The sequence below is a fragment of the Neodiprion fabricii genome, chromosome 1 (assembly GCF_021155785.1).
Source record: "Neodiprion fabricii isolate iyNeoFabr1 chromosome 1, iyNeoFabr1.1, whole genome shotgun sequence".
In the NCBI taxonomy this organism is placed as follows: domain Eukaryota; kingdom Metazoa; phylum Arthropoda; class Insecta; order Hymenoptera; family Diprionidae; genus Neodiprion; species Neodiprion fabricii.
In genome coordinates, this window is record NC_060239.1 from 12,740,481 (window position 1) to 12,757,471 (window position 16,991).

Below are 16,991 nucleotides of genomic sequence, written 5' to 3' on the forward strand. Positions count from 1 at the left end.
GCCTACTTCTGCAGCGTTGGCCTCGTGCTGGGGTTTAGGGCACTACAAAAAAACTTTGTTGAGTACGATTTTTTTATGCTGAATCGGGAGATTTCTAGGATCTATTAGTACTTTCAACAATACCTAAATGCATGACTGTCGAATCTATATATTTCCCCCATCAAGTCACCGAATAGAGTGACAGAGACCAATAGCAATAAGGCAAGCGGGGATGTATACTTGTATCTTGATGTTTTTTCTCTTTTTATCGGCAAGTCTTTCAACTTATGCCCACCCCTGCATCTTGCCCACTTAAGCCGTGTTCGTAAATTGACTGACAGTACTGAAAATTCCCTAGGACAGAGTCAGAGCTATTCGTGAAGTTGCAAGCGCAAAAGAGATGAAAGATTGCTGATAGTACTGTCGGTCAATTTTCGAACACGGCCTTATTCTCTCTATGCTTGTCATAAAGCTCGCCACGAAAACTAGAGATTTCTTCCTGAAGACTCGTGCTAACAATATAGGAATTTCTTTGAACAGTTGGTACAAAATTACCTAAAGGCTTTGATCCGTACACCACGTGAAGACTGGCCCGCCAATTTATACATATTGCATAGTAACCGGCAGCAATTCCGTACTGTGCTAACCTACGTTGTTTCAGTTATCAAATTTCTTGTCCAAATTTGTATTCTGAAAATATTGACAAGGTGCAACAAGTTTTGAATTCTTATTGTGTTGAGTCCGTGCATACTTGCAAATTGCAACACTGGGAAAAATGAATTAACCTGATACTCGTATTAATCTTACGGTTAGCAGTCAAATTACATGCATGCATCTATTACGGAATCGCGAGTTCTTTTTATTGGTTATTGATATAAATTGAATTTCGTGTGACGAAACAGTAGTTCTTTCTAAGTGCTGAACTACCTGTCATCAAAAATCATCGGCGAACGTTGCATTTTCCGCTAATATCCACCGTAATCTCAAACTTTAAGAAAAATTACTTTCCCGGCACATATTACATTCATTAGTAACTTTACTAGTTCAGAAGTATTCACTATTACCTATGTTATTGCCCTCGCTTTCATCGTTTTTCACTCAATAGAATGCTGTGACCACTTGGATTATTATTTAATCATTGTAATTATTACATCAGATCAAGATGGAGCCGTTGCAAAAAACTGCAGACAACCTCGACCATTCAATCCAGTTGCTGGGCTCGGGTAGAACACAGAGAACTTCGTTGCTGCGATTAGCAACTAAGAGCACAACGCCTAAACGAATATCATTGCAACCGAATTTCAATCTCGAGAGAAGCTCGGATTCCATTGAAAATGTTCCCAGAAATTTTAGTGATGAATCTAGGTCGTTTCCATCCGATGCTAAAAACCCACGAATGCGGAGGTCATACTTACATTCGAAGTCAGTTGATAAATATGACACTGAGGACTTTGATACATCTATTACAATGGCACCACATGAACTTAGGGATATCATGAATACGACAGAAAAGACTGACCTTACTCTAAGAGAGCTGATGGATGATTCGACTGCCACAGGCTTAGTATTGAAAGCTAACGAACCCTGGCGTGAAGCGAATGCTAAACTATTCCATGAATTCCTTGAAAGTGTTCAGGCACACAGGGCTGCACCCCAAGTATTTGAAACCATTGCAGATTTCATACAGACTTGCACAGATACATTAGAGATAATGCGGGGTAGGTACTAATTCGTTCACTATCCGACATACACAAATATGTAACTGTAATTTCTATTTTAAAATAGTCATCATAATTTCCAGTTCATTATACACATATTTTTAAATTCTGGAATTTTATAAATCTCAAATGAAAATAGAATAGTTGCAAAACAAAACAGGTGCTTGAAATACTATGAAAATTATGAGAAAAGTTATTTATTCATTAATGGTACAAATGGTTTCAGTATCAACAAATGTTTCAAAAATACCATTCAATTACTTCTTGTCTTTATTGATTGAAATCATAATATTCAAATGGAAGATAGAGTGAGTATTTTTCATTACTGTCACGTTTAAAAAATTTGTTGTCATCTTGATCACTATTTTTATACGTCTTGATGAAGAAAACACACTGTCAATCTATTGAAACTCAATACAAAGAATTGCCAAAATTCTGGTGGCTCTGTCCATTATTGTAAGAAGTACGAAAAATTATGTCTAGGTCTTACCTTGAAATAAAGTAACGAATTTGAACAGAATACATTTCTCATACAGATTTGCATAAAACTGGAGTGCTCTGTTTAAAAGCAAAAAAAAGGAATAATGTCACAATTAATTTTCAAGGGTCATATCAATGAAAGGCAGAATAGCCAATTCGGTTTCTCCTTAGTACCTATGAAAAGCGATGTGATTGATATTTTTTGCACTGAGAGTGTATTAAAAAGTACTTTGATACTGAAAGATTAGCCTTCACCTGTACTTATTATATTTATTGATTCTACCTCAAAATTGTAGCGACTTAATGTGTAATTTTATTAAGGATTCTCATATTGAACAGGTATGCAGTCAAAGGTCGAAAACACTGAAGTATCGGAGGAAGAGATCAACCTTGAAAATGAAAGAAATACTTGGCGTTTAGTGTACTGTCTGTACCAACACCGTGTAAACTCCTCAAACTTTCAGTCAAAAGTAGACATGGAACTGAAAACTAATATTTCAGAAAAGGATGTGATTGAAAACTTGTACAGAAATGAACCCTCGATTACTGAGTACCAGCTAATTGTCGATTGGTTGGAAAAAAACGCATCTGATCAAGCTGATAGTTTACCAATGATGGAGCATTTTACCGATAAAACTGTAGCATGGGAAAATACTCTTCATCAACTACAAAATCTAAATACAGGAATCACCTTCAAATCATCTCGGCCCATAGTAACATCCTTAGACCCTGATGCACCGATCCGAGAAGGCAGGCCCTTACACGACTTGGACAAAGAAGACGATGTTAGATTAGAAAAAAGAATGTATTTAGAGGTATGTATTATTCTCCTATGGAGGAATCATCACCACTTATACGATTTTGTTTAAAGAATATTTTTTTTTTTTTTTTCACCAATTTTTGTGATCATATTTATGAATTTGAAAATTTTAGATAACTTTGTGCCAATGTCTACAGAATCCGTGGAGGTTTTTCATATTCCTTTTCTTTCAAATAACATTTATCTTAAATGATATTCGATCACTTCTCAACTTTAAATTATTTCTGGTATTTCACGATCATATTATTTGTTGCAAATATCATCAAACAAAATCATTTAAGCACTATTTATAATTCTTAGCGTGTAATATGTATTGTATCTATCAACAAATACCATGGTAGGATATTACTTTTTCGTATTCAGCAATTTTGTTCTTAATCTTGCCTGTTTTTGCACGTCAAAACGGAAAAAAATGTTTATATAGGTAAGATGTGGACGGTTGCAAAAGGCACAGTCTCTATCTGTTCATTGTGGTCAACCATGGCGAGCTGCCTGCCTATTAGGATGGACACCGCATCACGATCCAAACTACACTAATCCCATCAATAACACAAAACTTCCAATTGAAGGTAATCCTAACAGGAGTGTGTGGAAATTATGTGCATGGGAGTTATCGCAGGATAATCGAGTAGGTAAGTAAACAGTTAGATTGTGAAACTTTTGTTTTCAACTTGAAGTTGTGTTACTCAAATTGAAATTTTACATTAAGTACTCGAAAAATTTTGTAGTGTATCTTTTTTTTTGCCAAATTATTTCAGGCGAATATTATCGTGCCATATACGCTAGCTTGTGTGGGAATCTTAATCAGCTGTTATGTGTATCAAAGTCTTGGCAAGACGCATTATGGGCACACATCAAAACATTGCTAGATATCAAAGTAGAAAAAGAGTTGAGAGCTGGAGTTTTAAAGAACTACACGCCAATGCCGGAAGATTATTGGAAAAACGAGATGACAATTGAAGAAGTATTTGATGCATTGCAAGCCTCAAAATATTCGAGTATTCGAATGCAATCCCACAAACCTGATCATTTGATACAAAAATATTTGATGCTTGATCAAATTCCAAAGCTAATGGAAGAAATTGAGTCATTTGTAGACTCTGGTACCTGCACGTCACAATTCCTACGTTTTGTCGCCCATTTAACTCTGTTTTTGAGACAAATTGGTAAAACTGCCAATGAGAGAATAGAGCACAAGATATTGACCACTTACGTACATGTTTTAATCGAAATGGGTGACCCGAATTTAGTTGCGTTTTATACAGCGACTCTTCCGCAAGAGGAGCAAGTTACAACTTACGCGAAATATTTGGAAAATATACGGGAATATGAACTTCGCAAACAGTGCCTTGCTGCGGCAGAGTCAACTAATTTACATGTGGAGGCAATAACCAAATTGGTCGTGGAAAATGTAAGGCAGAAAAATCAGGAAGTCAACTCTTTGGATCTGAAAGGCAGTATTACAGAAGCTGATCAAGAAAAAATTGATGCGCTTGACTGGGTTGTATTCTATCAAAGTCAGCGGGAGGAAGCTTTGTGGCAAGCCAATGCTTTGATTAGGTATTTTCTTTCTATCGAGAAAATTGATGCTGCCAGGAAAGCGTTGAACAAGGTGGAGTATATTATTGTATGCCAAACGTGTTCATGCTACTTTAAGTGGTTTTCAATATCAAAAATTTTAGAAAAATTATGAAATATGTAGACTGAACCTTTTACATCTAAACGAATGAAAAATTCGAGCGTCATCGTTTCGACAGTTGAGTCTACATTAATGTCAACGTTCAAAGTGCTGGCTAGATTAAACGTTCTGTTATTACTAGATAATTATGTTACCTAATTTTATCTAAACTTGAAAGTTGACCTTAATTTTTTCAAACACTCTATTATTATATAGATTCCCATGGATTCGATTGAAGTAATTATGACGGAATATCCGTCTCTAGAAGGGACAATGGCCAATCTGACAATGTCAAACAATTTACCGAAGAAAGCATCAGTGTCGATTCGCGAATATTTATGTTACAAAGCATACCTAGATGCGCAGGAAGGTTTCACAGAATGGTTCACGCATTTTCATCACGGCAAACCCAGCCCGCTACTCGATTTACCAATGTATGCGACGTTCACGGAAAAAGTTGCTCACGATCATAAGAAGGCTCAATATAACTCAGAGCTGGAGAGATGGAAGTGCACCATGCAGCATCACACTAAGGTATGTTTGTTATAAGCCCAGAATGAATGTAAATTATGATAAACTGCCGTCTTTTCAGTATAAATATCGAAGGGTCACAAGCAACAAAAATCGACCCGTTTTGTCAGAGTATTTTCCCGTTAGCAACGTCTATCATAAGCAATTTTACACAAAATCATTAAGTTTTTAGTGATCATAAGCAGTATAATTTGTTTTATTTACTTGATACGTCATTTGTCTCTTGAGTATGAGTTTAATCCTTGGATGTGTTAAAACTTTATTCATTAAAAGACAAACAGCGTGATGCCAATCCTATAATAATATTAAAATACGGAGAGATGTATCCGATTAGATACTCGAAATTTATTTTCAGATCTTTATTTTTTCAGCAGATGACTGAATATGCAACATACTCTTACATGTTAGATTTAAATCATTTGAACAATTTTATTCAAGAAACTTTTTGAATGCTTGTCATAGATGTATGGATTCCTCTTATGAATACCGCGGAAACCTTACCATTGTAGTTGACCTGTAGTTAATGTCACTGAAACTTGAGAAATGTATGGGGTAGAGAAGAAATGGAAGAGTGCTCGCGCATTGTTGGAAAATACATAGGGATGCCATTGTCTCTTTTGCTTTTGCGGTATAATTCACATGTGATTTGTTTGCGAGTGCGACCAAGATCATGTTTGCCACTTCTACTACAGCGTGAAACTTATGACCCTGTACTATGAGTGCAAGAGAGAATGGAAGTGGCTGTATATTTTTCCTACCCTGTTGAATGCTCCTCCATCTCCTCTCTGCGTAGGGAATTCCACGTGATTTCTCCTAGCATGGATAGTCACTATTCCCAATTTTCTTGTAACTTCAATATTCGATGGTACTTTCACTCTCACACAACTACCCATATACTTCTGTTCCTCTATATCGCTTACAGTTCCGAAATAGGGAGCCTCTGAAATTGTTATTTTCGGGCCACTTTGACATAGCTGAAAAATTCTGAAGTATTGTCCGCACAATCACAATAATTTCAAAAACTTGCAAAAATAGGCTTAAAAGTTATAAATTATTCAATACAGTTCCAATTTAATATATTGTTCCAGTTTTTTCAAGACACTCTGAAATATCTGCATTAAATTACAAGAGATTCTAAAAAAATATCACAGTTTAACGGCTTCTCACTTCGAAATGGCGAGTAATATTGGGAACTAAAGGAATGCCGGTGTTAGTATTTGCGAGAACTACCGTATACTAATATTGCAACAAAATTGGAAATGGTAACCATCCAATGTGAGGTGAAACATAGTATGGAATCCTCGTTTGTTCTTGAATTGTTTTCTGAGAAATCCATTCTATATGACAAATATGGCACATGACATAGGGATAATAATTCTGTGAAATAGAGCATATATTTGTATTCAGGTTGGATCAATCACATTTCTAATATTTGGGCCTACTTTTTGTTTAGGCTGTAAAGCAACTCCTATTCAACGTTTTATTATTCCCTGACGGAGGATGGCTTGTTGATTCAAACTACAACAATGAGGAGCTCTTATCTCAGGAAGAGGAGTTGCGAGAAAATCAAATGGCAAATTTACGAAAATTATGTATTCCAAAAATTGCTTTGCTACTACATTCCGTGATGTCGGAAATGGATGAACACGCAGATTGCGTTGAATTGGCCGACGTATTGGCCTCCGAACAACATAAGCTCTACAAGGTATTTCACGAATGATACTTCTGCCTGTAATATTTAGCCGTTATTGCACAGTGTTTCCAAAAGATTTGGTAAGACAAGTCTTACACGGTTAGGTCCAACTAAGTCGACTAATTTTTTCAATTTTCCGCTGTTTTAAAAAATCTTTTGCTTATTTTTCAGGTATTTCCCAAAGAACGGCTTCGGGACGTATTTAAAAAAATTTGCGAGTCATCTTTAGTATTGATGGATCAGAAAAAGGATCCCTGGGGGTATCCAAAATGAATAAAATGTTTTTTAATATAGATGTACAGCACACGAGGATAGATACTTCTTCGTACATTCATTTTTTTTTTATAAAGTTCGCTTGTTACAGATAATAAAAATGAATTGAAAAAAAAATAGTGTTTTAACAGTACTCGGATGCTGGTTTTTTTTTTTTTTTTTTACAAAACCCGTTTATTGTCAACCACAAGAAGTGAATATAAAATTTGATACAATGTTTAATAAGTAATAATCATAATTTATCGTAATTATATGGATATACATATCAACGGTATATCCTTGGTTTTTCTTTTTTTTTTTTTGTTTAATGAGTGATACGCAGTACCAGCTTCTTCGTAAAACTACAGACATTGTAACATGTTGAATTGTAAATAAATGCGTTCACGTTATAAATAGGTATTGTAGTAGGTATGATAAAAATGTAGCAGAAACTTTCGTAACATGTCAAGTAATTATAACTACTATAATTTGTAAGTCGCGAGTAGTATTTAGTATACAATAAAAATGACGGATAAAAGGATAATGATTAATTTGTGTCACCAATTAAGTATCAAGGTAGAGATTTAAGATGTGAAAATATTATGCGAGACTGTGAGACCTATTTTTAATATGTTTATATCGTATTTCTGTACACGTAAATCGAGTAAAAAAATGATTAAACATGTACAAAGGTATACAGTATACAGTACAATAATTGAATGACAATATACACGTATCATTTTCAAATATTAATAATTTGGTTACCGACATATTTCTCTGGGAGCTATTATTATTGATTTGACAAGTTACAAACATTGCTTCCTTCTTTTCTTGGTTTTTATTCCCAATTGAGTATTACGAATTGAACAGATTTACGCATAGACTATATGAACAAAGTAACATTCAAACAACTGGACCTTAACAGAACGTATAATTAGTTTTAATAATTATTATCCAATGGAAGTATACCTTCATCGCTTGTTTGGGGGCACTCCGAATGCCTCGATTATTGGGAAAAAGCCAGGGGGCTTCTGCTTTCCTGCTTAGAAAACTGATAGGATTTGGATAGACACGATTAGGTATTAAAGAATATCGTAGAATAGGATTCAAAATCATGATACAAAACGACACGTATTTCATATTTTACCAGTATTTTTCATGTCCTATCAAATTTTTTGAGCAGGGTTACGCTAAAAAAAAAACGTATTGTGGCCTTAACTCTGCAGTAAACTCATGATGCTTCACTAAATTAAGACCAATTGATTGATTAAACTTTAATATAATTGTACATGTGTTTTTCTGTTTTTTTCTTGCCGAGTATACCTAGTACTCTCAAATTGCTTTACATTTACAGTTTGGTACTATAATGTATAATTTAAATTTATTTAGTTTAATTATTGTTACTGTTATCATATTTTCTTTTTATTTATTTACCTAGCCTAACACATGAACGTTGAAAAAATGGTTGACAATGTTTGATATAATAATTATATAATGGTATTTTGATACGCCATAAGGAATAAATTTCGTTTTTTCGCATTTTTTTTTACTCATTCTCATATTTTGATACATTTTCGAACTTTTCCTTTATCTCCACTTACATTTTTCGGGATTTATTAGACGTAATATTGAATTTCCACTTTCTCTTTGTTGCTCGTAATGACAGCGGGTTATAAGTAATATTACATTAGTGTGTCGGAAATTACTCAAATGTTCGCTGCAGCTATGCGATGTTGGGACGCCAGCAACACTCCATACTTGTCATCGTTACTATAATCTCACTAACTACTCTACATATTTCAGATTTTACTATAATTTTCTTTCTACGCTAATTAAAGATAATATCCCTAGTAACAAGCTGACAATGAGTGAAAACTTCTCCTATAAATATTGATCAGATTCTTCAGGTTATGCGGTATATCACTAATCGTCTGTGTCCTTATTCGAGTGCGGATCTGTCATCAGACATTGCAGTACAAGATCTATTGAAGAATTTCAGCAGATATTCGGCAGTTTTTCGAGTAGACAGTACAATATGAAGAACCTGGTGTAAGACTCCAACAACTTTGCTCTGAGAAGAAGTGACTGCGGGAATTGTGCAGTTTGATGGAAAATTGTGTGTTAGAACATTCACACAATCTGCTAGCAGACGGCAACTAGAAAATTATTTCGCAGCGTCTGTATTAATGATAAGTTTTCAGTCTCTGTCAGACAAGATTCTTGACGAAAAATCTTCGTCAAAGATTCACTGAAGAAGTTTAATTGTTACTAGGGATTATAGCCCTGAAAATATAGTGAGAATTCTGATATTCATAAGGTAGGAACTAGCCAATAATTTACTGACTTAAAAGGATATAAGTAAAATGTTTGAAACAAAAGCTAGAGCTGACAGATACAGAAAGAATCTGACGGTGAAACTGAAATTTTCTGAAAATCTTTCAGAAAGACACACCGTAACTTTGTGTCAAATTGCGTGCCCTTTATTTTGAGAGGAAAAAATATTGGGCGATTGAGTATACGATAATAAAATGTATGAAGTCCCCTTAATCAAAATGCGAATTTGTTAAAATCATTACGGCAGCAGCTAATCCATTTGAAATTAGAGTAAGCTGCCCTATTATAATCAGATAGATCAGGGCAAAGTGAATTGTTTGAGAATTTTATAATATTCCGAACCACGGTAATAATAAGCAATTGTTTCAATCTAAGAAAAATAAAGTAAAGTCAATTCTTGGACAGTATAAATCACTTTGGTGTGCGTGAAAAAATATTAATGATGTAAAACAAAAGAGAGTGATCAAAAAACCTGCTGTATACTTTACCCAGGTTTTTCCTATTTTCGTTAACTAATTACATAGGGAGAAATATTTATCCTAGAAACTATAGTAGAAACATGGCAGTTTAAGGACATAATAAAAGAATACCGAGATAAACTACACCTATATTCAGTGCTTCCACAAAAATTTTTGTACGAATTACAATAAAAAATCAGAATGACTTCAAGTCGAATTATGATTCAGATACAAATTTTAACGGACGAATGTAAACGTTCACAAATACGAATGTAGTAAGTCGTACTAATTTTCCATTCAATCTCGGAACTATCATATTTCTACTATATTATAGCGTCTAGGATAGAATTTCAACCGTGCACGTATTGAACCGAACGCCGTGTCACTTTCAGCACACCTGCACTAGCGAGCAAAATAGTTAACTCTAGTGTAATCATTTCTCTACCAGCTTTAACGAGCGAACTATGAATACACAAAATAGAAAACCGGAACATAAAGTCTATCCACTCTCATCCTTTACACATTTGACCAAGCTTTGTATTGACAAACTTCTTAAATGCTAAACTTGGATAGCTATTGTCTTAAGTCTAAATCTTTATACGATCATTGTAAGCCTAAAGTGGATAAAATACGAAATTTATGTTATTACTCGTTATTATCATTTCCTCTGAAATTATTGTCTACGTACAGCTCGCGGGTCACAATTATATATATATATATATCTACCAATTCTCACTGAACAATTTGGCATGAAAATATTCAATTAATCTGTCATTTTCAGATATTATGTGAAATGCTAGGAAGTGATGATTCCTACAATATAAGTATCGAAACTGTGCAGGTCTTAAGAAAAAAACTCATTCCTTATTTCTGTGCAAAGCAATAGAATTCAGTTTTATTAACTATTGAGTAGTTACGATTAGACTTGCAAGAGAAATTCATATACACTAGTCTTTGGAATATATAGTTGGTCTTAATTCCATGCGTTTTCAAAGACTTACATTGTTTTTGACGAGCTTTGACGAATTTAATGTAAAAGAGTTTTCATGATCGTGATATTTACGACGGCCACTTTCCTAGGCATGAATTTTAAGAGTCTGTGAAGTGCGTTGGAAAAGAAACTCATATTTAAAAATGTATGCCTCGGATACTGTTGGTCGTAGTTTTACTGTAATGCTGTTATTACAACCTGATTTATTTTATCTTAATTTAGATGAAATAGTTGACAAGAAACGAATTTGAGAAGAAAGGGGAAAACAGTTTTGAAGTATTATTTGATAGTCTTTTCTTTTGATCATCACTTTGAGAAGCAAGTTTTCATGAAAGACAAGCACGAACTTGATAGGCAAAAAAAAAAAAAAAAAATGATAAAAATTTTTGTTTGAGAGAATCAGGATATCACAATTTATTTTGAAAAAAAAATTTCAGTAGCGAAGCTCCGCCCTCGTGAAAAAAGTAAGATTATTTTAAAGAAATTTAATCTTTTTCACCGTTTTCCTTTTTTTTTCCACCAGTCTCGTATATGTCTGAAAAGTGATTAATTAAACAAAATCAGTACTGTTTTGCAATGAAGTAAAGAATATTTTTTTCCTCAATGCTTATGTAGAGTTACGGCGTTCGTACATTTTATTCTGTTAAATAAGACATGAGAATGGATAGACAAATGAAATTAGTGATTTGAGAATGCTGCATAAAAATTGGTAGATACATACGATACATACCCTAAACTTTTTGTCGTTATATATAGTATATATGTGTGGGTGTGTTTACGTGTGTGTGATATCATTATATCAATATCTGTCATAGGCATGTATCGAATTTGTTTTCTTAGTTAACTTAAACTGTGTACATTTTTCATGATTTAGTGTTTCACAAACTTTTCATCAGAGACCTGCAACGTTATAAAATCTGCCCCGACTAAAACGTTGTGGATGCATTTTCACCGTTTTATTATGCCCGGCTTGACAGGTATAAAAATATTTTGAGAACAAATAATTCTCAACGGTGGAATAATAATTTCAATTCTGATCAACAATTATTTTACTTCTAACAGCGGATGTGATGAATTTTTTTAAGTTTCCTCCTTTTGTTTGTATCTGGTTCATTGTCCGAATTTACGGAACACTTTTGCATCTCATCCCTACCAATTCGATTCTAATATTTTATGTGGATAGTACAGATCACAAAACATGAGATCAGGTTATAACATAGACCAGAACGTTTTTTTTGTTTTTTTTTTTTTTAATCTCGCAACTTAAAAAATAAATCTATTACTAATTTCCAAGATATTATATAAAAACATGAGGTACGGAAAATCGTAAAAATTGTCATCTTTGTTCACAGTGGCCACTCGTTAGGGATTACCTGGAAATCAGAGAAAAATCAGTGATTTCTTGAAATAGTCAGGGAAGTCAGGGATAAGTCGAGGAATCGTTCAACTGGTCAGGAAAAATGAACGGTGTTCTAGCGAAACGAGAAAAACTAAGCTGATAAAAATCAGTCGCTACAAATTTGTAATCAATAAAATTCGTATTGAGTAAATAGACTGGAGAAGATACAGGGGTTAGCATAAGTGGAAATAACGTCCTAGTTTCTATAAAAGATATTTTATATACGTAATAAGTGCGTTTGTATATGGATCTAAATGTTGTTTTAAAATTTTCGTAAAATAAGTTGAAAAATGCTCGCTGTAAACGTTTACGTAACAAAATAATTTTAGAAAAATATTTCTGTGCTTAAGCTCGGATGTATATAAATTACTTTCCGCTACTATTAGGTAGAATGTGACCATATTTCAGAATACCGATCAATTCATAGCTTTGTTAATTAGTTAAGTTTATTAGCACTATTACTTAGAATTCTAGTCAGGGAAAGAATCTGAATTTGATAAGGGAAAGTGAAGCAAGAACTTTAGGAATTAAAAAAAAATGTTTTTAGTAGCCACCATGTTTTTTGGAAATCGTTGATTTTTGTAGATTCTCCGTAGAAAACGTTGAAATATTACGAACAATTGCCATCATCCACAATTTTCTATAAAATACAATTAAAACTCGAAACTCAAAATTGCGTAAATTTTCGTAAAAGAGTTTCGATGCAAATTTCTAATAATCGACAGTTTCGCCTTACGGAGAAGCCGTCGAATATTTCTGAGCTCACTGTGTCTCAACAGTGATTCCTATAAAAAAAACCAAACGTTAGTTTGCTCTATGAATCAGGAGTTCTAAAATATGTTAAAAAAATTATATACAATTAAGCGTTTGACATGTGCAAACCGGGTGCAAAAAACAAACTATTCTGAGAAAAATTCTATTTAAAAACTCCGAGCGTGTTCCAAGTTGCCTGTAAAAATCGTAAGGATTTTCGTAGAAAATCAGGCATTTTTTAGCTTAACCTAACCGAAAGTACCCGAGCATATAAAGAAAACATTTTTTACTTTCTTCGTATTCGAAAGCCTATAACTCGAAAATGCCAATAATTTCAGCTTCACATCTATTGAATTTCTTTTATACCCAACATGATCCTTGGGATGATACAAAGTTTGTGGTGAAATGCATCGATTTGGACATTGTGATTCCCACGGTTTCCTGACGTTGAACATCAAAATTGATATTTTCCTTGGAATTCTTTCATTTTTTCTTTTTTTTTTCCAAAAGTCACTAACCTCATTATTGTATATAATCTCGATTGTTTAACAAAATTGATGCCATGACTCTGATGAAATCACGAACCAAAAAAATTTTTTAAAAATTGGAGTTACTTTTACCGATATATGTAGTATTCACACAAAGAGTTAGAATCACATTAGTGGTGGTGCTGTGCAAATGTGCTTCTGGAATTCAGAGTTTGGTGACTCGTTTTCGTTTAAGAAATAGCCGTGAAGAATTTGATCTTGATTAAAAATAAAACTGAATACATGTAATGACCGAATATAACTAGACCAGTACGTCAAGAGTTTTATTCAGTATTTCAATAATCTGAAAATGAATTGATTTCACTTGTTTCTCTGTGTGTAAAAGAATTTTGGTAACAATGAAGAACCTTATTGATGTTCGAAATGTTATTTGGTATTATTGTATAGTTATAGATTAAGACGTGAAACAAGTATAATGATGCAGAAGAAGTTGCGTTCCGTTCAGGTGATAGATTGTATTAACAAATTTGACTAACGGTAAGAATAAACTGTAGACAGAACTTTTTTTTATTCAAAATGAATAAAACTTCTTGAATTCAATTGAATTTTTTATTTTTTTATTATTACACATATAATTATTATTGATAGGAATTTAAAATGTAAATTCAATCCAAAAGCCTAACCCAGCTTCTTTTATATCAATTGACGAAAGAAATGCTTGCTGAATTTTATCGTCAGTATTATTTACTTTGAAACTATCGCCTTGATACCCTTCAATACACAGGTGGAAAATAAAAAAGTAAGATCGGAAATTGTTCACACAGGTTATAGACAATTGGTATGAATTTTAAGGTGTACGGTAGGCAACAAATCACACAAAATCCCAATCAATTCATCTGAATAATGCATGGAGAGATAGATCGAAAGCATAAATGCTGAATTTAAAAGAAAAGAAAGCATGTAAATGAAAAAAATCTAAAGTTGTCAACTTTTTGTTAGAAGTACAAAAATGAATGGCAAAAGAAAATTGTAAAAATATTCACGCAAGGAGAAAGTCGCCGTAAATGATGCATTAAAAAACTAAAAAAGAATCGGAAATCTGACAATGGAATCCGACAAAAGTATTCATTGGAAAGTCAGAAACCACATATATGCCGGTGATGTAGAGAGCTAACCGTAACTATTCCGCTACATCTAAAATTATAATAGAACAAAAAACCACGTTGACCACGTTGATATGCATGTATAGTTGTACAGCTTATTATTCAGTTCAGTATCTAGACCTGTAAATAACCGTTTGATTTCTGTGACATAGGATGCGATTGAACTGAATAAAGAAACTTAATTTTTTTTTTTTTTTTTTCAAGTCAACAGTTATTGTCCATTTGACGTGGTACGAAAAAAAAAACTAATTGTATTAATGATAAAATACAAATTCAATTGTTAGTAACAATTTGCTAGCTTGATATGTGTGAAAAAATTGATTGCCACTTCTGGCTGTACACCTGATATAAATTCTATTGGATTGAACTTTAAGGTCATACAGTAATCCTACCCTTACCGGCCGAGCAAACTCACTCTCTTTCTTCCTATATTGAATAAACAAACGAACGGAAAGAGTTAAAATTTTGACGGTGCACCGTTCTTTTGTACCTGAATTCAGGAAAGTTACTCAGTCACATTTTTTTAACGATTTTCTGGATATGAGTAACTTATTTGGATTATGATAGAAAAGAGCGAAGCACCGACGAAAATTGAACCATTTTCGTTGGTTTGTTTATTAAAGGGTGATTTTGCTCGGTCGGTAAAGATGGGAGTACTACATGACATCAAACCCTACCTTTCTTAATTCCAATGATATAACACTTTAGAGTTTTTTTTTTGTTATTTTGTCATGATGTATCTGAATTTCAAATATTTATGTTATCCAGAATTCCTAAATCTAAAATACTCTCAGATATGTTTTTGTACAATGATATCAGGCCTCTAAAAGTCGAAGCTTCATAAAGATGAACGAGCAAAATCATTCGTATAATATTACATTAGCTGCAGGTCGTGTGACTGAGTTTGAGAAACACTATACAGGATAGACGAAAGTTTCGAGGGAAAGATTTTTCTTAATTACTAAATTATCATCCGTTTCTTAAATACTAACAATTCTGGGCTATGTTTGGCTGCCGTTAATATATTACGGCGAACAATTGATTATATATACATTTTAAAGATTTTTTTACTTCTTATTTGGATGTGTTTGCTACAGTTTGCTTTTTTTTTTTTTTGTTTTCAAGTCGGTTTTTAATATATTGATATAATGGTCACCGATTTATGTTATTGAAATTTTCGTCACCTTTCTACGGCAGCCAGCCAAACGTTAGTCCGAGAATTGATTTTTATTATTGTCATGCTCACAGACGTAGGAGTTCGATCCGCTTACGAGCTATGTATGGAGGTACATTATATATAACTTTGTGTCTAAAATCTTATTTAAATTAAAGAGACAAGTAAACGACAAAACAACGAACATACGTGCTTGGCTCAAAGAATTATTGTCTTAAGTTGCCATCAAATATTGTCTTATACAGATTCGTGATATATTCTTTAATCGTATGAGGATAGGATTTATTTATTTTTCTCTTTCGATTGTTACTAATTTTTTGCTTTACATCTTATTATTGTCCCTTGAATTATTACTTAATGTTAAAAGTTTGTTATGCCACAAGTAAATTTACGCACAATATGGTATTATTCTTTGAAATATTCCATATATACTATATATATATAGAATTTAAAATCTGGTCTTCTGTTTTAATTTTTTAATTTCAATCAATTTTGAAGACACCCCGTACGTAGAAACTATAAGTTATTAGTGATTCGAAGTTATCTTTTTAAAAGTAATACCTATATTCTAAGTTGATTATGTATTTTACTGATTTCTTGGTTGCGTTTACTAGCCCCCGAAATAATCATTCCCAGTCGCACACTTATGCCTAATATCCTCTCTCATTCGCTTCTTTCTTACAATTAGAACAAGCTAAATATTTTTTCACAATACTTTCCCGTGCGCAGTGTGATGTTATACGTGTAAATATAATACGTAATACATAATATATATTTTTTTATATATATATATATATATATAGGGCATTCCATGTCGGCCAAGCCCATTTTTAGAATCGCTTGTTTCAACTACTAAACTCACTGAAGTTATTTATTTTCTTTTTCAGACGAGGAGAAATATTCAGAGTTCGTTATCACATATCCTCTCATTCATGGAAAAAATATTAGAGTCGAAATAATTGCTGAAGATTACATAGTCCCTGTAAAAAAATAGTTGAATACTATTTTCGAGTATTCTAGTGGGCTATAAACAGTAATTAATTTAATTTGCTTTCAGTAGCCACTAACAAGTACTACAAT

At 33.1% G+C, this 16,991-nt stretch overlaps 1 protein-coding gene across 2 annotated transcripts; it reads left to right on the forward strand.

Moving 5' to 3' along the window:
• Positions 1 to 522: 522 nt before the first annotated feature.
• Positions 523 to 7,305, forward strand: LOC124186680 (nuclear pore complex protein Nup107). Of its 2 annotated transcripts, none has more exons than XM_046578564.1 (8): positions 523 to 787; positions 1,136 to 1,697; positions 2,517 to 2,992; positions 3,422 to 3,629; positions 3,756 to 4,609; positions 4,892 to 5,209; positions 6,660 to 6,911; positions 7,071 to 7,305. In XM_046578564.1, exons 2-8 carry the CDS (start codon positions 1,142 to 1,144, stop codon positions 7,170 to 7,172), a joined length of 2,766 nt encoding a protein of 921 aa, XP_046434520.1. In that variant the 5' UTR covers positions 523 to 787; positions 1,136 to 1,141; the 3' UTR covers positions 7,173 to 7,305. The 2 variants fall into 2 exon arrangements, with proteins under 2 accessions (XP_046434520.1, XP_046434523.1); XM_046578567.1 differs by having other exon boundaries at positions 523 to 686.
• Positions 7,306 to 16,991: the final 9,686 nt, after the last annotated feature.

Coding starts and splice junctions, on each gene's coding strand:
- LOC124186680 (XM_046578564.1), top strand. CDS start 1,142: ATGGAGCCGTTGCAAAAAACTGCAGACAACCTCGACCATTCAATCCAG. Junction 4,610..4,891: donor CCAGGAAAGCGTTGAACAAG/GTGGAGTATATT, acceptor ATTATTATATAG/ATTCCCATGGATTCGATTGA. Junction 6,912..7,070: donor AACAACATAAGCTCTACAAG/GTATTTCACGAA, acceptor CTTATTTTTCAG/GTATTTCCCAAAGAACGGCT.